This window comes from Micropterus salmoides, unplaced genomic scaffold (genome assembly GCF_014851395.1).
Source record: "Micropterus salmoides isolate LMB-PRFRI ecotype aquatic unplaced genomic scaffold, ASM1485139v1 Ms_hic_scaffold_2118, whole genome shotgun sequence".
NCBI classification, from domain to species: Eukaryota; Metazoa; Chordata; class Actinopteri; order Centrarchiformes; family Centrarchidae; genus Micropterus; species Micropterus salmoides.
The window spans coordinates 12322-38727 of record NW_024041283.1 but is presented as its reverse complement, the minus strand read 5'-3'; the positions used below and the strand labels follow the sequence as shown (position 1 = coordinate 38727).

Here is a 26406-nt window from a genome sequence, read left to right as displayed (position 1 = left end):
ATACACAACTTTTTCAGTTCTTAACTAGAAAAATGCAAACTTATACATCAGAAACAAGGTGAAGACATACAGTAAATAAAAGGGACTTACTTTGCAGTAGAACCACTGCCTCTTGTCCATCTGTTTGGGACAGAACAACATAAGAAAGTTATCAAACTGTTATTGGCCCTCAAATGTACTGTATATATTTATATGTCACATATAAAAATTAAAAATACATTAAACATAAAAAAGCCAGTCTCTATTCTGATTCGGCAACAATGTCTTTTATTCAACAATCTCGCAATAATTAAAATATCCAGTATATAAATCCAATACAAAAATATCTTCTCATCACTATCATCTTTAATTTTGCTTTTATTAAAATAACGTGTTAAGGGAATTGTGAAGAATCGGTGGAGACGTGCTCTTTTTGGTGCTTTCTGTGAGAATATATATGAATAATGACAATAGTCTTATTTCAGTTCATGAATATGAAGCCATGATACTCACTTCCGGCCCTGTGGGTCGAGAGAACAGAAGATGACGGTGTTGACAGCGTAGTGTCTCCTGAAGAACAACCTGCAGGAACAGAGACAGTCTGTATGAGCATGTGGATTCAGATCTGTATCTGCACATGTTTGGACATATGTGAACACTCACTTCCTTTGGTTGTCAGTGAGCGTGATCCCCTGTGCCGACACTTTAAAATGGACGACAGTGGATGCTGGCGGAGGGTCCTTGGAGAGCGTAAGGGTGGTCGCCTTCTGAACCGCCTGCTGTCCCGTCAGAGACTCCAGCTCCACAGAGCCCAGGTACCACACGTTACATGCTGCAGTAACACAAACAGACACACATTCATTTTATTCACTGACACAGAACCAAGTTTTATGTGTGTGTCGTAGCTGTTGAAGTTTTAAAACTCATGCAGGTTGTGTGTAAATATTACATGAATGTTCTGCACAGACACACAATTCACACAAACACATATATCTCATCTCTGTATCTCATGTGTATATACGTGGTGTCTTTCTCATACCTGCTCCCTGTTTGAGGAGCTCAGCTGCAGAGTTTGTTGCTGTCTGTGCAGGCGAGTCATTCAGCTCCTCCACTGGGTCTGCAAGAAAAAACACAGACAAGAGTGTACTGACCAGGAAACACACAAAGTGCATCTGCGCACTGTCCAGTTGCCTGCAAACGATGCATTTGTACAAGGCATGCACACACGTGCGCAACCACACTTGCATATAAGGCTGGGAACTGCTTATATATTCAAATTTTTTGGGTTGTTAGCAACATTTTTAATACTAATGATCTCTGATGGGCAACAACAGCAATATTATATAGCTGTCTTATATTATACTTAAAATAACTAGGTGTAAGAAAATGTTATTTCAAAAAAAACCTAAAACTTCTCAAATGCGTTAGTAGTCGTAGTTTAAAAGCACCATAAATAAACTTAAGTTGAAGTTGATAAATTCCTAACACAAGCGCCTGTTCAAGACCTTTGTCTAAAAGAGTATAAAATTAACATCAAGCAATAATTCAATATAGTTCAATGTAAAGAATTGATTTGTCTTTACTTATAATAGAGACCAAATGCAAAAGAATAAAAACATCACCAAGGATTTAGTGGCAATTTGGGAACAATTTCTGATGCTCAAAAGACGACAAAAGGTGATAATTCAGGTTTGATATCCAGCTTTACTTTACTTCTGAAACTGTTTCATGCCTAAAGTACAGACCCTAAAATCATGTCTTAACCTTCAAAAAGCAGTCTCCACCCATGAGATATAAAAACAAGAAACACACACATCCACGGGTTAAGCTACAAGGTAAATTCACACACACACACACACACACACACAGTTTACCTTTGTCAGGCAGGATGAGTTTACAGGGCAGAGCCAGAGGGGTGATGGAGTGCTGACACACCAGAGCTGTGAGACTTCCTGTCAGCAAAATAGGAATATACATGCATGTTGAAGATTTTACAAAAAGCCTCGCTCCCCAGACTGAATGAATTGTGTGAAGAATAAAGGAGCCAGCTGCACCTCACCATACTAAGCAGTAGAGGGTGTCAGAGGAAACGCATTGTAATCCTGGGACACCGTGCTTTAAAAACCTCAGCAGATTAACGGATGGATTTAAGGAAGCAAAAAAGCTCACTGGACTGATTTATAGTGCTGATGACAACAGTTCAAATGTCAGCTCAGCTTTAATGTGTTGTGCTTTATTGCACCAATAGTACAGCAGGCCTGGCCTTGGGTTGATGGACAGCACTAGTCCTTTACTATCACCTTTAGTGTTACTGTTTAGGGGAAATATTGTTCTTTTTACTCTTTAACATTAATCAGTAATGCTTCATTATACAGGTCATTAACTTCCTTACTTATAAAATAACGCACCATTTATCTGACAGCAGCATTAACTACTCCCCTCGCAGTTTTTTAGCCGTTGATACTCCTGGAGCAGCTTCAACATTAGAATACTGCTTAAACAGAGTATAAACAGCAACCGTTTTACTTTTAAATTTTTCACTTGGGTGACAGGCAAGCCAGTGTAATAACCATGTGTACTAGACTGACAAAGTGTATCAGTGTTTTATTCTGCATAATGCTCTGAGAAGGTGATGATTGTACTGTGAGACAAGCGAAGTTTGGAAACCCGTCACAGATTTTGTTACACTACTCATAACGAGCAGGACTTCTTTATGGCAATATTGGATCATCCATCTGATGAACTTGATTTGTCAGGTATTCAATTTACTGGATTAGTCAAAAAGAGACATTGCCAACCCCTTATTTGATCCATAAGTAGTTTCTCAAATGAATTACTAGACAATGTTCAATATCATGATGCCCATGTCCACATAACAATATAAAATTCAATACATTGTGATGCAAGATGTTAACCATCTCAATACTCAACACTGTTTTAGAAACTTTTAGTCTTATATAATGGATAAATCAGCAGCAAAAATGTGAGAAATCATCTAAAACACTCGATAAAGTTTTATTTTCTCACCAAAATACGGCTCGTTGGGGCACCCTTTAAGACGAACTCCTTTCTGTGTGCACTCTATCAGGAAGTGTCTCACCAGCTCACTGGACAGGTCCCCTAGCACAGAGACACAGACAAAAAGTCAGTATATTTTAGTATAGTAGCTTAGTATACAGCATGGAACTTTTAGGAAATTTAAATATGACAAAAAATATATAAAAAAACATTAAATCATCAATATATCAGTTGCTCAGACATTTGTTATTCAGTTGCTCAAAAAATTGATTGCAGAGAAAAAACTTCACAAATCTGCTTTAGTAAATCACACTGTATAACACACAAAACATCACTGAACATATGAATTACTCATATGGTTGCAGTGCTGGACTAACACAGGACTTTGTCAGCTACCTTTCTTACTCTGTTGTAACACAGACGGAGGGGGTGTGGCCACCTTCATGGCCAATCCATATGCCCCACGAAATGAATGACTGTCTCTGACAATGAATGAGCCCGGCTCTTTGTCCTTTAGCATTATGATGGCTGTTCAACAGAGGGAGGAAACACATATAAGCTAAAGTTAGAATCATCATGTTCATATTGTATAAGGTGCAAACACACTTTGCACAAGGGAGTATTATCTGCTTGGAAGTGGCTGCTAGACTCTCCTGTCCAAGACCAATATTTACCTTGGTCTCTGGAAATGTCAGGCTTGTACCAGAACTTGGAGGTGTCCTGAACAAACTTCACAGTGTCCTGCTTACTGCTAAAGTCTGCAAGACACAGATTAAGACTCTATGTTTAGGTTTCAGATTGGCAAAGGCGTAAATATGACAAGACAGCAAATATGACAGCCAAAAGGAAGTGAGACTTGTAAAAGGGCCAGTACACCCAAATGACAAAACATTGTATTATCACTTTATTCATCTCTAACAGTGTGCTGAGATTTTTTGAGATATTCTTGTCTGAAATGTCTGTTCTCACACCAATACATATACTGACGTGAATATAATTCTGTTTGTGGTTCTGAAAGCATACATGTTTAAAAAGTAAATTTAGCAGCAATGTTCCAATTACTATAATCCTTGCTGCAAGCAATTTTCATCAGTTAAATTAGATTATTAACGAAATACAATTTTTATTTTACCCTAAAATGCAAAAACACATTTCTTAAGGTAGCAAAGTAAAATGACTTGTTTTGCCCCTGTGACTGATTGATTATTCTGTGCTCGATCATGAATGTTTTGAGGGACTGACTCAGGTTGAGTGATAAAATATTATATAAACGACACCTCCAACTGTTAGTGATAAAAGTCTGTGAGATGTGGTTGGAAGTTCCTGAAAAAGTGAAATTGGTCAATGCAATTTGTGTTAGCTAACCATTTATAAGAGGCAGATAGATCACAATAAATGTTTTAATGCCACAGAGAGAGACAGAAAGATAAACCTCATGGGACTGGAACAATCTGGGACAGTATACCTGCTCCAGGCGACTGGGCCCCGCTGAGTCCTCTAAGGGGGTCAGGGGTCATGGGGGATGAGAATGGGATGCTGAGACTGCTGCCACTGTGAGGGCTGGAAAATCCACTTAGAGAAGGGGAGCGGGAACCAAGCTCTCCACTCTCACCCACTCTCTTTTTGTCAGGCAGCATTGGAGGGAGGCCCCCGTCTCCCACAAGGTTCAGACTCCCGAGGCCATCCATGGCCTCCAGCAGGCTGTGCTCCAGGCCCCCGTTCCCTAACAACAACGAAGACAAGTCTGTGCTGTCTGTATCACTGCGGGCCCCAAGACCTCCACTCATGCCTCTCAGAGCCCCCCGGGGAGAGCTGTGGGCATTGGGAGTGCTGAGGGAGAGAGGAGGTGAGGGTTGGGGGGGATACGGGGAGTACGGGGAGTTCAGGGAGTTTGGAGTCCGGTCGTGCCACACAGGTGGAGGCGTGGAGCTGCAGAAGAAAAACATGGTCCAGATAATTAATAGTCACGTAAATATTTTCAAATGGAAGCATTCAAACTCTACCTTAGAAGACATTAGAACTAAAAATGTATGAACAGTGAAGTATTTATGAAAGAGCCATATATATTTTTGCGTGTGTTGGGTGCAGAACTCCAGCGGCCAGTAGGACCTGTCTGCTTTGTGTCAAACGTAATTTAAGCAGGGACCTTTGCACAGGTGACAGGGTTTGCTGGATGGAGGGGAGCACCCACTACGCTGGGTGAGCTGTACAGTGTTGAGTGAGAAAGTTAAGGATTCAAAGGATGTTTGTGGACTGCATATTGTAGTATTGTACTTACTTGAGGACACTAGTAGTAGGCAGCTAGATGAGTGCATCAATTAGATGCCTGTCTATGCAACCCCAAGGGCTTTAAGTGTAAACGTACACACTACAACATACATGAAGTATAACAGCCTAACTTAAAAATAAAAGTTATTCCATAAGTTGATATTTTACTTTGCAGTGCAGTAGCAGTAGTGGTTGTACTGAAACTCTGAGGACAGCAAGCTGTTCCAAAGGATTCTCTTTTTGTGTCATAAAGCTATTTTCCTTTGTGCTGCACAGCAATTAAACAGATTTCCTGCAGAAATTCAACCCTCAAGAGTAGTCGGCATGAAAAAGTCGGCTAAAATCAAGGAGGTTCTGCACCTTTTGGATTTTTTGAGTGAGTAATATGATTAATCATATCTTTGTTTGGGTATTTTGTAGAAGCCTAGGAAATCACTTGCTGTCAGTCGTGACTTCAACAAGTAAAAAGACATTCCTAGTGGTCTGCAAAGAGAAGCTTTAAAAATACAAAGACGCAGAGGTGGAAATAGTAGTAATTGAAGGAGTGAACACTTGTTTCTCTGCTATCCCTCTAATTTGGACAAAAGTCTGTAATAACACCTGACTGACAAAGTGTGCCTCCATCAGAGCTACAGGAAACATTTCTTAACACATACATTAGGACTGTATCTGATGTGTCTTGTCAGAAACTGCGAGAGAGAAGATTCCCTCTTTCACATGTTAAGGGTTTGAAACAAAACCACACAGACACCTGAAAATGTTGTCAAATATAAACTTGTCCAGAAGTTTCACATTAATGTCTTAATCAATGACTTCTATTCCAAGAAGGCTGATGCTTTAGGTAGAACATATGCGTACAATTTTGATTTGACAATAATTTATGATATACATGGCATACTAACAAAACTGTTAGCAACATGTGTTCGTACCTGTCTGTGTGTGGGATGGGGCTGTCTGATGACACCGAGCACATGGAACCAAAGATCCTCTGACAGGAAGCAGACGTGACCGACACTCCCTCTGAGGAGCCGCCGGCGTGGTTCATACCGTCCAGGAAACTCCGGGAATCTGACAAAAAAAGATAAAACAATGTCAATCCTCATTTACTACATAGCTCTCAAATTCTAACCAGACATACTGTCTGGTTAGAATTCCCCAGGATGTGACATTGTTCCGTAAACTATAATAACTGCCTACTTATTACTACAAACAGGTACTTATTTGCAAACACAATCCTTGACACCTTATTCTTCCACAGTCTCATGTCAACTTCTATAATCATTAGCATTCTCTCATAATATCAGTACAAAATTGTAGCCCTTTATTCTCATTATCTCTGATTTACTTTCTCCAAAAGTGGCAAAAATCTTCTTGTGAGTGTGTTTGTTTTAGCAAAATAAAAAGATGAAAAATCTAATTTGAATATCCTTCCCATTTCATGAGTTTATATAATTTACATCTAATAATACAGTGTTTTAATGTGTCGTCTCAAAGGCATAAAAGAGGGATTTCCTGTTAGTTTCAGTAATATGGTCAGATGTCACTTCATAAAAACAATAATCCAGTCTGCCTGTATATATGTGTGTCATATGTAGTTTAATTAGAATTTTTACAATGATTTTCTACATTAATCTTTCCTTTGTATTTTTTTGTTTTTGTTTACAAAAATCTGAATTATTAGGAAATAGTTTCACTTACTTGGTGAGAGAGTTAGATAAAAAGATTGATACCACTCTCATGTGTGTACATTAAATACAAAGCTAAAGCCAGCGGTTAGGCTAACTTAGCCTAAAGGCTGAAAGCAGGGGGAAACAGCTTACCTGGCTCTCTCCAAATGTGAAAAATCTCTTGCAAAACACCGCTAAAGCTCACTTAACACTTTGTGTCTTGTGTGGTTACAGATTTTAATAAACATACAATGAGGCCAAGCTAGCTTCCAGTGGTAATGCTAAGTTAGCCTACATGCAGCAGTAGACTACTCTATATCATTAAGGTCATGCCAGTAAAGCAAGTTTCACTGTAAATTTCAGCGTAGCAGAGACTGACAGCGTACAATAGAAGCAGACATGTGTGAGGGCACTCCAAACATCCCGACATGACATCCTGACATTCTGACAACACAGTGTGTCATTCAGCAAACATGAGGGCAGGCCTCCTCAGGCCACAGACAGGCCTGTGAAGTACGATGAGTCACCATGTAAAGAGTCAGTCATTATAAAGAGCTCCTTGTTTCAGGCAGTCTGGCACCCCATACACCCCTTCCTCCCCCCCCCTCCACTCTTCCGCTCCTTCCCTTAATTCAAGTGCTCTGTAATGGAGGATTTTGGCCTCAATGTCCCAGCTTTGTTTGTGATCATACTGGACAAGCTACATCATCTCAAGTGGATTATATAATCACATGTGTGCTGTTGATGAAATTTGACAATGCTCGAGTGTATGCATGATGCACCTGTAACACAAACATACTGTACATACACAATTATAAAGCAGAAGAATTTATAGTACTATCTGAAAGTTTGAAGAGGGACCACTAAGCAGTGCCGGCAAAGTGAACTGTCCTCTCAGTGAGTGAAAGGAAGGGGTGGAAAATACATTTACTCAGTAAGTGCTGTATGTAGTGAAGTTACTTATTACTTGAGTTACATCCTTACTTGAGTATTTCCATTTTTATACTTTTACTGTACTACAGGGGAGAACAGTGTACTTTTTGTTTCACTACATTTATTAAATGCTTTGTATTTGTATAGACAAATACAGAGCATGTGTTGTTAAACTACCCAACAGTTTACAGCATAAAGGAAAGTAGCACCACATTGTCGACTCCTACATTAAAATGTTGTTTCCATGGTCATGCTTGTATTACAACATACTGTTTGCCTGCATAATGCACATAATACACTGAAAGGATGCATTCTACTTGACACGTATGTTTACTTTTGGTATTTAAATACATTTTCAAGAATTTAAAAAAAGGTTCACTTACTAGTATTTTACTGATAACCCCAAAGTGCCCCAGAAGCCCCAAATTCACTGTGTGTAAACTGATTTTTGATAATTTAATTACTTAATTAAACAACTCATTTATTACACAATCATGTAAGTAAAATGTAAATTTCCTCTGTTAGTTTAAGCTTTTACGTGTAATGGAGCAGGTTTACATTGTGGTCTTGCTACTTCATTGAAGTAATGGATCTGCACAACTGGTCAAGGTTTTCGGGTTTAATATGACTTTCCCATGGTGGGATGTCTCCCACACAAATGTATATAGTGTCGACATTATGTATGGTGTATCAGATGTCCATAAGTGAGACCGTACTGGCAGCTGCTGTGAACAGGACTCATTAAACATACTAAAAGTTTAGTTTTGTATGTCCAGTGTCTGTATGTCAGATCATCAATGTGTGTAATGTAACGTTTCTTGCTGTCTAAAGTTAAAGTTCTTTCTGTGCAATACAAACTTCAATGATAACCGAGTTGTCCTTTTGATATTCAAAGAAAGCTGCTTTTAGCTAAAAAAAAACACAAAACAAATAATAATGAACAAATTAGTTTAAATGATCTTGAACGCAACCTGCATAGTGTAGTTCTAAGCTGTCTCCAAAGAGTCACATTTTACAGATGCGAAAGTTTGATGATTATGATTAATAACAGAAATCTCAGACTGTTGCATTTTAAAAGGTTGGCCAACAGTTTCACCTTTATCTAGGATTTTATACTATGGTGTTATATCCAACATGCTTCCAAACATTACTCTTCAGATGGTTTGGTGCTATGTGATACCCCCATAAGGGTCTCTGATATACCTCACAGGCAGTCGCTCAACTTGAACTCTTAGGGGTTAAAGGTCAAGAACACAGAGTAGCTTATGTTGTGTATGCCAATAATTAGACATAAACCTCTCATCACTGACAGAGAGACTTACTCATGCACAGCTCAGAAAATGTAGATAACTAAGGATGTTGTTGCTGATCGAAGAAAATAAACACAAACACAAACTGAGGGGAATGCACTGAGGGCAGCAGGATTCCTCAAACATTCCCACAGTCCCTGTCAGTGAAACTCTCTCGGGATGATTCCCAGAAAGCAGCCGAGCTTCGTCTCACTCTGTTCCCACGGCTGATTCTCCTCGCTGTGGTTTGTCACATCTGCCACTCTGCTGCTCATCCCAGCTCATCCCGTTAATTACAGAACAGCCCAAATTGTGGCAACACCGACTGACCCCATCCTGACCTCTGACCTCAGACCTCAGACCAGACTCTGCTCTGTAGGGCTCCACTGGTCGTTATTAACACACCTTTCACCCCCCTGTATCCACGCTTCACAGTATCCATAGCTACTCATGTGCATGTAGACATGGGTTAATAAAGAAACCCAGAGACAAGACTGAGAGAAAGAACATTCTGTGCCCAGTGTGAAATAGACAGAAGTACATCCTAATACCAAGAATATAAAGGAATCAATCATGAGTATTTGAGTTCAACATATTTTATATTGGACTTGCACTCTCTCTCAAAACAAACGATCTGGTATTGGACCTCAATACTTATAAGTTCCTAAAGCAAATGTGTCCATGGCAATAGCGAAAGCTGGCTTCGAATACAGTATAATCTGAATAAACTAAATTTTCCTTCTTTTTCTTCTGAATCATGAATCACAAGTACTTGGACTTTTTCATTCCTCATGCATTTTTTTATGCACATCAATAGCATTTAGTTTAGTAGACAACCTCTAAAACTTTACAATTTATTGTTTTCTAAAAGTTTGGAGTGCATTTCCCCTTGAGTTTTTTTCAACTGTGTTTTTCTATCCACTGTTTTCTCCTCACTTGTGCAGCTCTGAGTGAACACAAAGACTCTTCAGTGTGGGTCGAACCGTGCAAAACCAATTCCAGATGGCACGGACCCATGTGGGCATGACTGCCAACCTCCACCAGCCAATAGACCTGCCCCCCCGCTCCCCCTGATCACAGTGACGGTTTATGCCTCATGCTAAAACTGAGTGCATTCCTTCATGCTTGCTGTGGAGGTAATCCCATTAATCAATACAACTAGAGGGAGGTTATCTGGAGTAAAATATGTCTCTTCATATTTCGCACCTCTGACCACGCTGGCTGCATAAGCGGGATGGTATGAAAGGCAAAGCAGAGATTTACAGAGAAATGCAAAAAGATGAAACACATACAGCTGTCACATGTTCGGTTTAGCTAAAGAGTTTGTGTATTGTGTTGTGACAAAAAAAGTTCTCCTTGTCTTTCTTTATCTCTTCCACTCACGCATCCAAACATTTAGCAGCTTCGCAGTAGACAGTAGGGTGAGCCTACACACATGCATAAGTACAATGATGCACATAGAGTTATGCAGGACAATAGTGGGTTTGCAAACTCCCTGCTGACCACAGGAATGTGAGTGCACATTGTATGCACACACACACACACACACACATACACACACACAGACTGAGGCTGATAGGTCTGAAGGTCCACGGCATGTTACAGCTGTTCACAGACTGCAGCTTCTCAGGGCTATGACGGGAAATGTAACGAAAAGACAGCTGCTGTGATCCTGAGGCCAGCTGAAAGTCTATTATATTGAGCAATAATTAAAAAGCCAAAAAAGACCCTGTGAGGGGCAGATCATGCTGAACTCTGATGGTCTGATAATACCTGCTAACTTACTGTATTAGATTCTGAGAGGGAGCTTAATTCACAGCTCTGTGAACTTGCTTGATTGGATGATTTATCAAGTTGACGCCAGACATGATGAACTGACTACGACTACAAAGATTTTGGAATGTTTGATATTTTAAAATCAGATATTAAGAATTAAAAAGAAGAAAAATAACCCCGTGACCTGACCCCGGATAAGTGGATGAAGATGGATGGAAAGAGGAAAAATACTACATTTCCAGGATTAGGGAAGTTTGAGTAACAAACTTTGAGGACGACTGTAGGAAGTTGAGAACAATATTATTAGGCATAGCAGTAAAGAGGAGGTGTCAAACCTTCCACTCAGTTCACCTTTTTGCAAATTTCAGGTGTGTAAAGCCAGTGCATAATGGAGACACCTTCACCTACTTCCACCAACTGTATCTGTCTGCTGTTTGGTGCTGGTAGTGTGCAGTGGGTTTGTTGAGAGGGCTGAAATATGCATTAAATGTACATTAAGACCAAAACTATGGGCTAAAAGAGACTTCAAAGTGCAGTAGAGCTGCAGAGTTTGTAATAATTCTCTGTGAGTTTGTCCCTGTGTGTGACATCTTTCCCACACCAGGTAGTTATTTGATTAATTGGTAATGCAATATTAATTAGTAGAGCTTTAAGAATTCTTGAGTGATTTCTGCCTGGGCATGCAGCTCTCTGCTTGGTATCACTTAGCAGTGCAACAGAATATGATCAGCTGCCCTCCCTCATTCAGTAAAAATCAATCAACCTCAGACCCTGCTGAGTCTTCCCTCCTCCTCCTCCTGTTCAGAGGCACTGAGTTGTCTGAGCAGAGCATTTTTCTGTAGAGGACAAACTTGTAGGCGGTTGTCTGTAAATCAGATTCCTCTGCTCCTTCCCGGGTGTTTGGACGGACAGCTTTATCGACTCAGTGAAGAGGCAGAGGAGAGGCCAAGTTACGTGCCATCAGGAGAGGGAGTGAAGAATAATAGCACTACAAACAAGTGGAGGGAGAGAAACAGGGTGAAGGGTAACGGTAAACGGTACGGTCATCAAGCTGCCACTGGTTTCTTCTCAAAGACAGTTTGACTTAGAAAGAACGTCTGATTCTTTTCATTCATCACACAGCCTGGATCAGACACGGGGATATGTGGTGATGATATGAATATCAATGTCTTTCATGAATTTACAGAGAAATGCAAAAAGATGAAACACATATAGCTGTCACATGTTCGGTTTAGCTAAAGAGTTTGTGTATTGTGTTGTGACAAAAAAAGTTCTCCTTGTCTTTCTTTATCTCTTCCACTCACGCATCCAAACATTTAGCAGCTTCGCAGTAGACAGTAGGGTGAGCCTACACACATGCATAAGTACAATGATGCACATAGAGTTATGCAGGACAATAGTGGGTTTGCAAACTCCCTGCTGACCACAGGAATGTGAGTGCACATTGTATGCACACACACACACACACACACATACACACACACAGACTGAGGCTGATAGGTCTGAAGGTCCACGGCATGTTACAGCTGTTCACAGACTGCAGCTTCTCAGGGCTATGACGGGAAATGTAACGAAAAGACAGCTGCTGTGATCCTGAGGCCAGCTGAAAGTCTATTATATTGAGCAATAATTAAAAAGCCAAAAAAGACCCTGTGAGGGGCAGATCATGCTGAACTCTGATGGTCTGATAATACCTGCTAACTTACTGTATTAGATTCTGAGAGGGAGCTTAATTCACAGCTCTGTGAACTTGCTTGATTGGATGATTTATCAAGTTGACGCCAGACATGATGAACTGACTATGACTACAAAGATTTTGGAATGTTTGATATTTTAAAATCAGATATTAAGAATTAAAAAGAAGAAAAATAACCCCGTGACCTGACCCCGGATAAGTGGATGAAGATGGATGGAAAGAGGAAAAATACTACATTTCCAGGATTAGGGAAGTTTGAGTAACAAACTTTGAGGACGACTGTAGGAAGTTGAGAACAATATTATTAGGCATAGCAGTAAAGAGGAGGTGTCAAACCTTCCACTCAGTTCACCTTTTTGCAAATTTCAGGTGTGTAAAGCCAGTGCATAATGGAGACACCTTCACCTACTTCCACCAACTGTATCTGTCTGCTGTTTGGTGCTGGTAGTGTGCAGTGGGTTTGTTGAGAGGGCTGAAATATGCATTAAATGTACATTAAGACCAAAACTATGGGCTAAAAGAGACTTCAAAGTGCAGCAGAGCTGCAGAGTTTGTAATAATTCTCTGTGAGTTTGTCCCTGTGTGTGACATCTTTCCCACACCAGGTAGTTATTTGATTAATTGGTAATGCAATATTAATTAGTAGAGCTTTAAGAATTCTTGAGTGATTTCTGCCTGGGCATGCAGCTCTCTGCTTGGTATCACTTAGCAGTGCAACAGAATATGATCAGCTGCCCTCCCTCATTCAGTAAAAATCAATCAACCTCAGACCCTGCTGAGTCTTCCCTCCTCCTCCTCCTGTTCAGAGGCACTGAGTTGTCTGAGCAGAGCATTTTTCTGTAGAGGACAAACTTGTAGGCGGTTGTCTGTAAATCAGATTCCTCTGCTCCTTCCCGGGTGTTTGGACGGACAGCTTTATCGACTCAGTGAAGAGGCAGAGGAGAGGCCAAGTTACGTGCCATCAGGAGAGGGAGTGAAGAATAATAGCACTACAAACAAGTGGAGGGAGAGAAACAGGGTGAAGGGTAACGGTAAACGGTACGGTCATCAAGCTGCCACTGGTTTCTTCTCAAAGACAGTTTGACTTAGAAAGAACGTCTGATTCTTTTCATTCATCACACAGCCTGGATCAGACACGGGGATATGTGGTGATGATATGAATATCAATGTCTTTCATGAATTAAGAAAATCTGCAAAAAATGTCCCAGATATTTGATCATGTTTTGAAGTTGAAGTGAAATTCCTCAGACTTTGAACATCTGGGGAAGTGATCATGGATCATAAGTAGTTCTCCTGGTGGGTCCATACATGCCGTTGGTTATAACATGCCACCGTGTTGCAGGAAGCTCTTTCTAACTTGTTGTGTCTTTACATGCGAGGCTGTATCAAATTTTTGACCACAAAATTTGGTTTTGTTGTCATGGCTGCTTTATGAGCCTCTTGAGTGATTATCAACCTTAAACCTGTACGGCTAAAAAATCAACGTCCTCTTGTCGATTTTTGATGGTCGGTTTGAATGGATTGTTTCAAGTAGTTAGGTTTGACAGAAGAATTGTTAACCCTAGCAGACAGCTATTTCTTTCCCTTTAAAATGTTTCTAGTGATTAAGGGTTTCTTATGCTGTACAAATTGTAAAGCCTGCTAAGGCAAAATTTGTGATAAGTGCTATCGGGCTACATGAATGAAATTGACTTGACTAGCCACACTACAGTGTAACAAGCATCCCTCTCTCCATCTAACAAGTATTTTCCTTTGTCAGATGTCTCCATGACTGCCTCAAGCTCTACAAAACTATAGAAAACTCTGAGTCTGTTGAGGAATGATGCTGCAAATGAGTGGATGAACTCTAAGTTGACAACTCTGGGTCCTCTGAGGCCAGTTGTTGATCACACAGCCTCCTCATTCATTTTAGTAAGACCACTGTGTTAGAAAAACACAGTCCAGTAACATATGCAAAGCAGTCCGGTCAAAAAGTTAAACTTTTGCCACCGTGCTAGCCAGATCTCTCAATCAACACCCACATACCCGATTAATTCAGAAATCCAAACAGGCCTGGTGTTGTGCTCACTGACGGCTGGAGAAACAGTTGTCCAATCAGAGCTTTAGAGGTGGGATTAAGAATGTAATTTTCCGCATTGCTTGCTAACTACTGAACCTATTGTAGCCATGAGAAGTTGTGACAGAAAAATGGCAACAAGCAAGGTTAAGATCAAAATGGATGTACAGGTCAACAAAATGAATAACTCTCAAGTAGACATTTCTCAGTCCTCATAAATATTCATCAAATCTTCTTGGAAACATGTTAATTTATGTTAATGTTAAATTAATCAACTCGTACCACAGCTTCCATGTCAACATAAATTGACATCAGCATGAAAAATGTGTCCCTTGCCAGGGCAAAAGAAAAGAAAACAACCTCCCAACAATAAATCAACTAAAATGAACACAATGTCAGGCTGAATGAAAGAAGGGAACTGCATCAGGGCACCACAGCACAGTGAACACCGTCCATTGGCTAATCATGGTGCACATTTCAAGTATCACTGTGCTGACCATTCACAGGTGTGGATGTTGGTTTTGTTTTCACTTTCCAGAGACCCCAGCTGTGTCTGCCATCTCATAAGCCTACAAACTGATCTGAATGGCCTTGTGCTGTCTGAGCATTGATGCTGTGGTGCGTCTCACACAGGCTGGACTTGTGACAACACAGACCTCTTGTTGATTAATGCTGTGGTCTCTGCTCCCTGAACTGGCCTTCTGTCCACTGTGTTGTCAACATTTTCCATCCTTTGTGGTTTAAATTTTTCTGCCTCTTAGCCCCCAATTTCCTGCAGTCCCGTGAAAGCCAAATGTTTCTCACACAGCCGGAGTCTTTACAGTGTCTCAGAACAACACTCATCAATAACTTTGTCCCTGAGTAAATTTTCAGTTTTCTCCAAACTCACATGTGGCAGCTACTGTCTTCAATCTGCTTTCAACACAGTCCAAAAAATTGTGTTGTGTTTGGTGCTGCATGTGCATTATCGATTAATGTGCCAGTGTTTGGTCTATAATATTTCATAAAATAGATAGAAATGCTAAACACAGTTTGGTAACGGTTCCTTTTTAAGCTTTTTTCTTTTTTCAGGGGCTGGATCGTTTCGCCACCATGCCCAATTCCTTTTGTCCCCCAGATGGGAAAATAAGCTCCCCGTTTGTTCCTGGCTTGTTGTGACACCGCTCGACTTCTGGGTTTGTGTCGAGGGAGGGACGAGAGGTAGAGAATTCCTCCCCCCTCCCCTCCATGCATGTCTCCATACCCTTTCTCCCACCCTCCCTCCTCTTCCTCTCACTGACCACTGAGCATTGTTCTTGCTGGGCCACTGCGAGCACTTTCCCCCAATCAGAATGGATTCCAGTGGTGTCAGAGGTCATATGTGCCCTTTTATGGACCAGAGAGAGGAGGTGGTGGTGGTGGTGAGGTGGTGGCTGGTGGTCGGGTGGGTGATCTGGGGGTTTCTATGGCCTCTCTGTCAGGGCATGTGTGTCCACTCCCACCATCTGCTCGCCACAAACACAGAGACAAAGGCATGCAGACACAAACTAGCTGTGTCTCCTGCCATGTGTCTAATCTTAGCACATCATAAATTACAACATAAAGGTCTTGATTGAATTGTGTTGAGTTTACTTTTGTTTCAGTGGAAGCATGTGCCTTATTTTAACCCTCTGTGTCACAGGAAATGAGCTGGAATGGACATCAGCTCTGTCCATCTGTGACGCTCATCAGTTTAAAAACCCAAGTCTGCGTTTATGGAACTACAGGCCACTGCCACAAATTGTACTGAACTAAACCAAAACTTTTAACAGCATCTTACAGTAAGTTGTTCTAGTATTGGTCTTTGTATTAAATGAATAATTCAACATTTTAGGAAATATGTTTATTCACTTTAATGTCAAGAGTTCAATTCGAAGAACTACATCTGCCTGTTCAATGCAATGGAGCGAAGAGCTGGTTAGCATTGATTAGCATCAAGACTAGAAACAGCTAGCCTGGCTCTGTCCAATGGTAATAAAATCTGCTAACCAAGCACCTCTAAAGCTCCCTGATTAGTACATTATATGTTGTTTGTGTAAAACCGAAGCACATAACTGCTAGGTGAATTGCGTAACCTTCAAACAGAGACAAGCTAGCTGTTTCCCCCTGCTTCAAGTCTTAGGCTAAGCTAATTGGCTTTCGACTCTATTGACGCTTTCATCGGACGCGTTGCCAAGTTGATGCGGCCGGCCCGAAGTCAACTTCTGTTCTGTTTGTTTATCACTGGGTTTGTGTTTACTGGCTAATATGGTGAGTGATATCCAGTACAGTGTTTCCCATAAATTAATTTATTTGTGGTGGCCCACCACATTATCAGCGCTGACCGCCACATATTGATTTCCATTTTAAGATGGGAAAACTTGTATATGATTGCAGCACATATTTACTCAGCACCTCCTCTCACTCGCTCCCCCCACCTCTCTCTCCCGCAAACAAATTGACAGCGGACCAGTCTGCGTATTGAATGGTTAGTATCATGACCACCGCTGCACAAATGCGTCCAACGTCAGTGTCGGAGATGCCAACAATGAATGTATCCTACTAACGTCAAAGCCTAATATCTCCATTGTTGTCCAAAATCAACACTGGGTGACATGTTCCTTCATCATGGTCCCCAAAAAAGACACTATTTCCCACTATTTCTTTGTTAAAACTATAGTGACCAGCTGTTTTAAAAATCTCCCAATGGGTTGGGGCCACACGCAAGTTAGGGAAGTCAGAAAGTATCGAGAGAGACAAACACATTTATGTTTTTTGGTCTTTTCATGGTATTAAATGTCAATAAGAAAAATATTGCCAGCTGATCCAATGAACTGCATCATCTTGGATTTAGCTGTCTAATTCTGGATCATAATTATTTGTGCCCCTCAAATCTGCTGACCAATCACTGCTCTTCATTCTACACTCTGTTGAAATCAAAGTATCCGTGCCTTTATTTGTTGATTATTTATATGTATTTACCCAATTATATTTATCATTTTTCAGCACATTTGTTGTTTTTAAATGCAATAAATAAATTCACTTATAACATAATGAAAGTGTCTTACTGATGAAAAGCGTTTATGTGATCATGGTACAAAGGTCAGTTTTCTTGAATTACTGATGTAAACAAACCTTTAAGGATCAGACTATGAATGAGTTGCTGTGTAATGTTTATTTGTCTGTCCTAGACCTGTCAATAAATTTTACAGCAACAGCAGCTTTCACTCATTTTGTTTACATTTGGATCATTAAGTGTGCCTTTAAGTGATCCACTCCACATGGTTGTTGGCTATAAGGCTATGAAAAATCTCTCTGCACAAAACCTGTTCAGGGTCAACAATGGCACTTGAAACTGACATGTCATTCATCACTGAAAACAAATCCAATCATCTGACAGAGAAGGAGAAGTTTCTTTGGGCCCGCTGCCCTCTCTGTCCACTCCCCCATACTTTCTCCTGACCTTTGACCCCTGAGACTCAGACAGTAAAGTGTTTGTCTGAACGGACCATCTGCCTCTTCCTAACCTCAGCTTTTAACAACATCTACATTCCTCTGGCTGAAACCTGCTTCCGTTTGTAGAGGGCTTCTGGATACATCACTGTTTATTTTGATCTGGCCACAAGTACACAAAGGAAACGTTATTACATAATATTTTAGAGCTGCGCTTTGCCATCAGAAGGAAATGAAAGTACAGACAGGACAGAGTTCACTTTTGGGTTGATGCATGGTGATGACTTTGCAAAGGCTAAAGTACGAAAAAGATGTAAAGAATGTCACAAATATGTTGCCATTAGCTGAAAACCTTGCATAATGTTAAGTGTGTTGATTTCTGTGTTTCTGCCTTTTAACTGATGTCTTTGACATTTTAGGTTCATGAAATCCTTTTAAAACAAAAAAAAACATTAAGTCGAAACCACATTGACTTCAAGCTGTTTCCCCCTTCTTCCAGCCTTTATGTTTAGCTTATCTAATGTTGCTAACTGCTGTCTATCTCTTTTCTCAGAGAGAAGCAAATAAAGGTTTTTTCTAAAATGTGAAACCAGTCTTTTTCGTGGTGTAATTTACTCTTCTACCAAAGGTAACTCAGTTTAAATCCAGACTAAAGGGCCGTGGGTGGCTCAGTTGGTAGAGTGCGCACCCCATGTACAGGGCTGAGCCCTTGCTGCAGCGGCCCAGGCTTCGAGACCACCCTGTGGCCCTTTGCTGTGTATCCTCCAAGCGGGAAGCTTCCTGTCGGCAAACTGATGCGAACGCGGAAGTCCCTTAAACTATCGAGTGGGACTTCTATCGAACGGCCAGCAGGGTGCGACTCTTCTGGTTGCAAAAAGAAGTCCCACTCCATTAGAAATAATGGGAAAAGGACCCTACTTCTCATCTGAATAATTACCCCAGTAAACACTTTCCTAATGAGTTTATGGTCTCAGTCGCTAGTTTCAGGTCTTCTTCTAGCTAAGCAAGCGAACTAGACTATCGGCCAAACTCGAGACTTCAAAATGGCAGTCCACAAACCAACAGGTGACGTCACGATGACTACGTCCACTTCTATATACAGTCTATGGTGTCCTCCCCTCTCTCTCCCCCATTTCCAGACACTATCCACTATCCTATCACTCTCAAATAAAGCCCCCCAAAAATAATCCAGACTAATGAATTTTAACCTAATATCTAGACTTTTTTTTGTACCTCAAATCACATAATTAATACCTCAGTGGAATTCTTTACTTCTGTAAATATCTGTTGATTAAAATAGGATCTTACACAAAAACCAGCACGCACAACATACCAGGATCCCAGATTGCCCAGTGTGATTAGCCCGGTGATAACACAGTGGGAACTCTCCTTTAGGGTTAATCATGGCCGACTGAGTGCACCACTGTTGTTTTGGAGCTGTCTGCTGCTGCCAACAGTAATCACTCCTCTCATTACAGTAGCCTCAGGTCAAATAATTACTCTAAACATGAAATGCAAAATAATGGGGAATCTGACTGTTCTGTTCCGACGTGGCAAATTGCTTCCCAGACTATCGTCTGCTTTTAACGTGGGAAACAGGAAACACTTGTCTGCTCCCAAAAACGTCAGTGAGCTACAAATATTCTATGTCCTTTGTTAATTCTTCTGTCCATCCAGCAGAGGAAAAGAATCAGGTGTTTTTCTGTAAACAAGCAATAATTACTCTTTCATCAGCTCCTTGTCCATCCTGCCACCCCTCTGTTGTGACAGGCATGTTTACAATAAGTAGGCAGTCCTGCACTTTCAAAGAATGAACTTCAAAATCCCATCATAAATGTATAATTCTGTGGCTTTGTTATTAAAATGCTATGGCCACAATATTTTCTAATTAGTTGCAGTAGAGGGGAAACTACAGTATGTATGGTGGGTGCAGCTCACAAAGGTGAGCTGCCAATAAAGAGATTTGATATTAACATTTTTGCTGTTAAATTTAAAGTTAATTTGATGAAACATGCTTGACTTGATAAACATCATAAACATTTTTAAAAATACCCCTTAAATAACAGACTTGAGCTGCTTCCTCATCTTTATAGATTGGCCAAGGTGTTAACCGCAGGCCATACCCACAAACAGACACCTAAATGACAGCATAATTTAATTAAGTTTGTCAATGCCCAAGTTCAGGCTAAAATGTTGGCTAAAACTACTTTGTTAAGGTTTGGGATATAGGTCGCAGTCATGGAAAAAAGAAGTCAATGTCAGTGACAGAGCATCACGCATCGCCCAACCATCCACTTTGACTTTTTCCATAATACTTTTTTCAGCACCATAACAACTTCATTTTACTTACAGTAAGTAGTTTTAAGCATTTAAAAAACAACCAATGTTGTGAATAAAATGTAGAAGATTGCACGTTTTCTACGATAATATGGATCCAGAGTGTGATAGTACAGCACATTATGTTGTATTAGTTGACAAACAATCAGTGAAAAAGTGTTTGCAATATTGTGCACACAGATGGACAATGGTATTTCAGGTTATTTAAAGTATTTAATTCTGCATATATTGATTAATGAGTTTTTAAAGATTTATAAAGATATAGGATTGTAATCCATTATAATAGACATAAATCTGCACCTTTCATAAAATATGACTTGCACTGTCATTTCATCTGTTGTCTTTGCTTCCTCAGCGGGAAAAGCACAAATAATTTGTAACTACGACAGGAACATGACAGCCACTTGGATCAGATATGACACTGAGAGACGCTTGTGGTTTTTGACACTACAGTAAATTCCTTCTGCAGCTGTGTGGTACATATCTCCTCAGGCAGGATGTCCCAGCAACAAAAGACCCTCCCCTCTCCTCCTGTCCCCTCCCAGAACAGGACGTGAGTGGACATCCTGCCAGCAGTGGTCTCTTCCTCTGTTACCGTCAACTATTATTAGTAGACAGCCCGTATCAGCTGTCATGAATGGGCCTGAAATGATATCCCAGTCCATTTTACCAACTCCTCCAACCACTTTTTACCTCAAACCTAAAAATAATAAACACAAAAGTCCAGAAACAAGCCATCTGTCTGCGTCTAGCCAGACAAGACTTACCAAAAACAGAGTCGGGCCCACATCTCCAGCCAATAGCAACACAGTACAGGCCAGGTGTGTATATGTGCGTGTGTTTTTTGTATTTTAAGCCAAGAGGACATTCCAGCTGGCTTTTCAACCCTGTCTGGCAGCATTCAGAAGTGTTTGGGTTTAAAGATTAGTGCTTTTGCCAGTCACACAGACACATACATGCATATGATCCTGCACACTCTTGGGAAAGCGTACCTTGTGTCCAGCTGTGTTGGTCCCACTGCCGGGCAGCCCTAAGCTGGGAAGACTCTGAGAAATGTTTCACTGTGAAGAGAAAGAAGATGCTGATAAGATCAAAAAATTCAGACACATCGAGTAGTGTCCATTTTGAAATGATCTCTTACCGTAAGGTGTTGGAGGAGACACTGGAAAGGCCGGGGTAGGGGGGACGCTATCGGTGTGTCCCCGGTAGTCTACACTGTTGGTTTTGTAGAGATGCTCATGCTTTAAAAAAGAAGAACAGAATAAAGAAGTAAGAAATAAAGGAAAAAGAACAAGGCTTATGGGATAACAAGCCCCCCCACACACACACATACACGCTCTCTAGTCTTGTGATCTGTGTGTGGCTACAGCCTGTGTTTTGGTGTAAACAGTCGGGCCATTCATGCCACCCAGCCATAAGAATGAGTGCAAGAGCAGAAACCTCAACCTCTTTAAAAAAAAGAAAAGAGACACTCAGACAGAGATCCTTCAACTAATTTTAAACTCTGTGTTATCTTTTTCTTTAATATAATTTTTTGACACACAAATTTAATTTAAAGTCTGTGAGAGTTGTGTCATTTAACTCAGAGTAATGTGATTTAATCTGAAGGGGGCTGTTGTCAAGGCCACATAAACTGAGTCTCACACGAGCAAGTCCTTGCAGTATCAAACTAGGGTCAAGACAGTGAGAGCAAATGGGAGTCCGAATCTAGACTGACGTTAAACACGCTCAAGAAAAAGTCAAAAACGATTTGAAACACAATAAAAATAGGAAACAATGTCAAATAAGATATTGCATTACTTTTGTAATTGTGATTACAATTCAATATAATATTCTTGCTCAATGTTCACATAAAACTACACTAAAATGAGGATGCTTGGTTGTTACATGGCAGAGAAACATAATCACTTCACTTAACATTCAAATCTACCAATACAGACGTAGAAATTAATCTAATCTAATTCTCAGCAAGAAAGCAAATATTCCCAATGTATAAAATTCCCCTTTCCTTCTGCTTGCTGGTCTTTTTGTTTTTTTAGATTCTCAGTATTTGGTGGGGCAACATTCTAGCTTCTCCTTCAGCTCTGTTTTTCCTGAGGGAAATATCTGACTCTCTAGCTGCTAAATGCTCTAACTGCTGTCTGCTGTTTGCTGCTGGGTAGGTAGTGTGTAGTGAGTTTCTAGAGCTTTGTTACTGAAAACAAAAACAGATGCTGTGAGAGCAGTCGGAGTGAACCAAAACAGTAAAGTTTTGGGCCAGACAGATAAACAACGAGCTGAAAGTCACTATAAAGCTCCGTAAAGCCAATCCAGGTGATTATTCTCTGTAGGTTCATCACTACAAGCAACTCCTTTCATATTGTCACATTATTTTTTCATTGTCACTTGATATATAACACATACATAAAATATTAGTTATAGGTGCTTTATATTAAATGGCTTTTTGTAGTTATAGCCTATTATGTGTGAAGTTTGACTACCAGCAGTCAAAGTGGCCGTCAGGAGAGTTGAACAGGGGAAACTGTGTTTACCTGAGATGGTGAGATTGAGGGACTGTACACTGGAGAGCCTCTGAAACTCTGAGCACCAGCCGCTCTCCATCCTGGACTATGGAGACCAGCATAGTCTGTGACTTCACTGACCTGCTTCTGTTGCCTCCATCCTGATCAGGAGCAGAGAGATTAGGAGAGGGGTGAGGGAGGGGAGGGCAAGAGTGCGGGAGGCAGAAAAGGAGAGCCAGACGGTCAGACAGATTACGATCTGAAATATAATCAAACCAATGAATCAAACTCAGCCATGCCTGAAATTAAATATCCATAAACAGTTACAAAACAAACACAACCTTTAATTTTATTGACACTTTGTCATGACCAGATGCCAACATGGCAATAAAAGGTGATGACAGTGGTGCATGTTTAGTGTGTTTGTCTCTGACAAAAGTGTTGATTAGTATTTTTTGTCAGCAGAGTGTAGCTCCTATCATCACAGCAGAGACTGTGTGACCAAGCTTCACTTCCCAGTGACCAGATGGTGGAACATCATGGCGGTTTGTCGGAAAAACATGTCATTCAAAAATCAGTTGTTATCTTTTCAGCCTTTTTTTTTTAGTTTGACATCCACATTTTAGTTTTATCTAATTGGTTTTGAAAAATACTCATAGAATCAACAAATTGATAGAAAAGTGTTAGGGCTCTATCGGCTTATTTTAACATAATCTCACTTTTGGACTATATGGCGCCCGATAAATAACAATAAATACCACTAGTAAGAACAGAAATGTTTATCTTTTAACTATAAAATATAGCTTGTTCACAATTAATTCATAACCAAATGTAAGGAACCCTTGTTTAAAAATGTTTGGTTACGTTACTGTTTTTGTAAAATTGAATCTCGGCTGATATGTTAGCAGATTTGTTTCAGCTTCAAATATCCAGAATGCAGTTTTACAAAGTAGTATGTAAGTTAAAGCACTGAAATTATATAATTATATTTACAAAGGGGTACAAAAATGTATTGGCCAAGAGAAACCTAATATCTTCTTGTGCTAACTTCTTTTGTCATAGCTGCCACACCAATATATGGCAAAAAGCTTTTGTCAATGTTTTGTAAGAGTCATTTAACACTAAATCTACTTATTGTTATTGTTACTAGTTACTGAATTATACATCATGTTATTTAACTATCCACTGACTCCGGTCCCAGTCTATATCATTAATTGCCACTACAGTTGTTTGGCTTTTTCCCCATAGACAACCAAGTAATGCTGTCCTCTAGACCAAAATCTGTCTAAAAATCTGTGATATTGTACCCTATGCCCCAAAAGTGCAACGCCGCCTTTGCTCTCATTTTTCACTCTCTCTGCCACATAATGTCAGCAACCAGTTCAAGCAGGCTCAGTTCTTAATATTTGTCTTGGCTGTCAGTGAAGGTGGAGACTGAGGGGGAGGAAAGTTTTCCACTTCAAATTGTGCTTTCTGGTGGTTTCAATGCGTTTTTGAATATGTGAGAGAGCTAAAATCGGGTGGTCTGTGGGAAACTCTTGTGGGACCCCTACAACACAGGGAACCAGCCAAATGTGTCAGTAGGCTACTTTTTGGTAATTTATTTGTACCATAAGTGAACTGTCATCAGGGAAGAAATGTTGAACAACTAATAAAACTCTCTACAGTGAAGCAAAAACGTGGTAAAGCTTATCAGTCAACCTGCTATGTTTCCTGATTCTGTCACCTTTACCTAATTGATTTGCCCCATACCTCTCTTTTCCCGTTTTTTGACTACTACACTGATGTAACCACTGACTGATACAACAGCAACAGCAGCAGTGCTAATCACGACACTTGACAACGGTCACCAACACCTGTCATCATCCAATCACAGCTCACCCTCACACGCCTTAATATATGTTAAGTAACATTAAATGCAGCTACTGTGGAAATTGACAAAATAGCGGGATGTGAAGCCTCGTAGTGTATCACACTGTCAAACTTGACTCCATCTTGTGAAGAACGAAAGCTGAGATGATCACAGTGAATGTTTTAGGACCAAAGACGAGCAGGCCACTTTTTTTCCCTTATTTCATTGTGACAAAGTTGGCAACACTACCTTTACCAGTCGACAGTCAACATGCTAGCAGATTAGCTTGCTAGCAGGAGTGCTATATCTCAGCGACTTAGGTTGGTCATGGTGAGACCCTTGACTTGCAGATTGTAGCGGTTGTGTTGCTCTTGGAGTGAGCCAGGTTGGGTGACTTGTCACAATTGTTTTCTGACTGAAGACATAATAGTTTGGCAATGCTGGGTCTGACTTTGGATTGGTATTTATACACAGGAAACTAAAATACTAATGAGAAACTAAAGTTATAAACACCTTTTTGTTCTTTTACTCAGCTAAAAATATTTTAAGAAATTGTCTAATTTTACTCTTCGAAGACTAGAAACACCCCAACAACACACAGAAACCAAAGTCTGATGTGTGTGTCATGATAGAAATTCACCATGTATGGGACCACACTCAATTGTGCATATCAACTATAAACAGCAATTTGGAATATTGTGAGCTCAGCTTTCACTGTGATCATCCTTCTTCTCAAAATCACATGAAAGGCCAAGCTAGTCCAACTGAAACTAATCCTGTTACTCTGCTGCACCAGAAGGCCTGCTGAGGATTCTTCCACTTAGGTTTTTCACAGTGTGGAGTATCAAGCGATACCAACTACATTTGTTGTGTACTTTTCCCTTTTTAAGACTGAAACTCCATGGTTATGAGATGGAGATGATGTAAACACACTGGAGAGCAAAGTGTTGTGTCAAACTTCAAACGCATTCCTGATCGCTTACAAATTCCTGCCACAAAACATCACCTTGAGAAAAACAGGTTACAAACACACACACACACACACACACATACACACAGTGTAAGCAGTGAAATATTAATGTTACTGGTTCAAATATGTCCTTGGGAGATATCAGTCCCCTGACCAACACGCTGACCTGCAATATACAAACACATACTCCTTTTCCTGTGCTTAGAGTCCATGATCAGGAGAAGAACCACAAGACCTCTAGTTGATGGTGTACAAAAATGCAGGGTCAGAGGTCAGAAGCTGCGTGGCACATGGCCGTGGCTCAACGATAACCACAGCAGAGAACCTGTCTGACACGATTCAGGAGCGGCCATGGCCGTCCTCATCAGCTCTCGCCTGTCGGGAGCTCCAATATGAACCATCGGGCCACTCTAAGGTTAGCTTTGATGGAACAGCTGCTCTACATGTAAAGAGCTGGGGCTTGATGACATCACTCGAACACCTATGACCTACAGTCCTCGAACAGAAAATGAATCAGGGATGGAGGTCACAGCAGAAATGTGCGTCTTCCTCCTGGTCGCGTCCCAGTGGATACGAGAGTAAATCTGTCATATGTGCCGCCAGGATGAGAAAAA

At 40.5% G+C, this 26406-nt stretch overlaps 1 protein-coding gene across 1 annotated transcript in view; it reads right to left on the bottom strand.

Annotated features, from left to right (window-relative positions):
- Positions 1-60: 60 nt before the first annotated feature.
- Positions 61-26406, bottom strand: part of LOC119916709 (tensin-3-like) — a gene marked incomplete at its 5' end in the record, with an annotated part of 38396 nt that continues 12050 nt past the window's right edge. The window contains 13 exons of the mRNA XM_038736699.1: positions 61-120; positions 493-561; positions 643-811; positions 1019-1096; positions 1854-1931; positions 3007-3099; positions 3394-3525; positions 3672-3755; positions 4463-4926; positions 6195-6333; positions 21462-21530; positions 21611-21710; positions 23001-23131. Of these exons, the coding sequence (XP_038592627.1) occupies positions 87-120; positions 493-561; positions 643-811; positions 1019-1096; positions 1854-1931; positions 3007-3099; positions 3394-3525; positions 3672-3755; positions 4463-4926; positions 6195-6333; positions 21462-21530; positions 21611-21710; positions 23001-23131 (1640 nt within the window). The remainder of the gene's footprint in view (positions 121-492; positions 562-642; positions 812-1018; positions 1097-1853; positions 1932-3006; positions 3100-3393; positions 3526-3671; positions 3756-4462; positions 4927-6194; positions 6334-21461; positions 21531-21610; positions 21711-23000; positions 23132-26406) is intronic.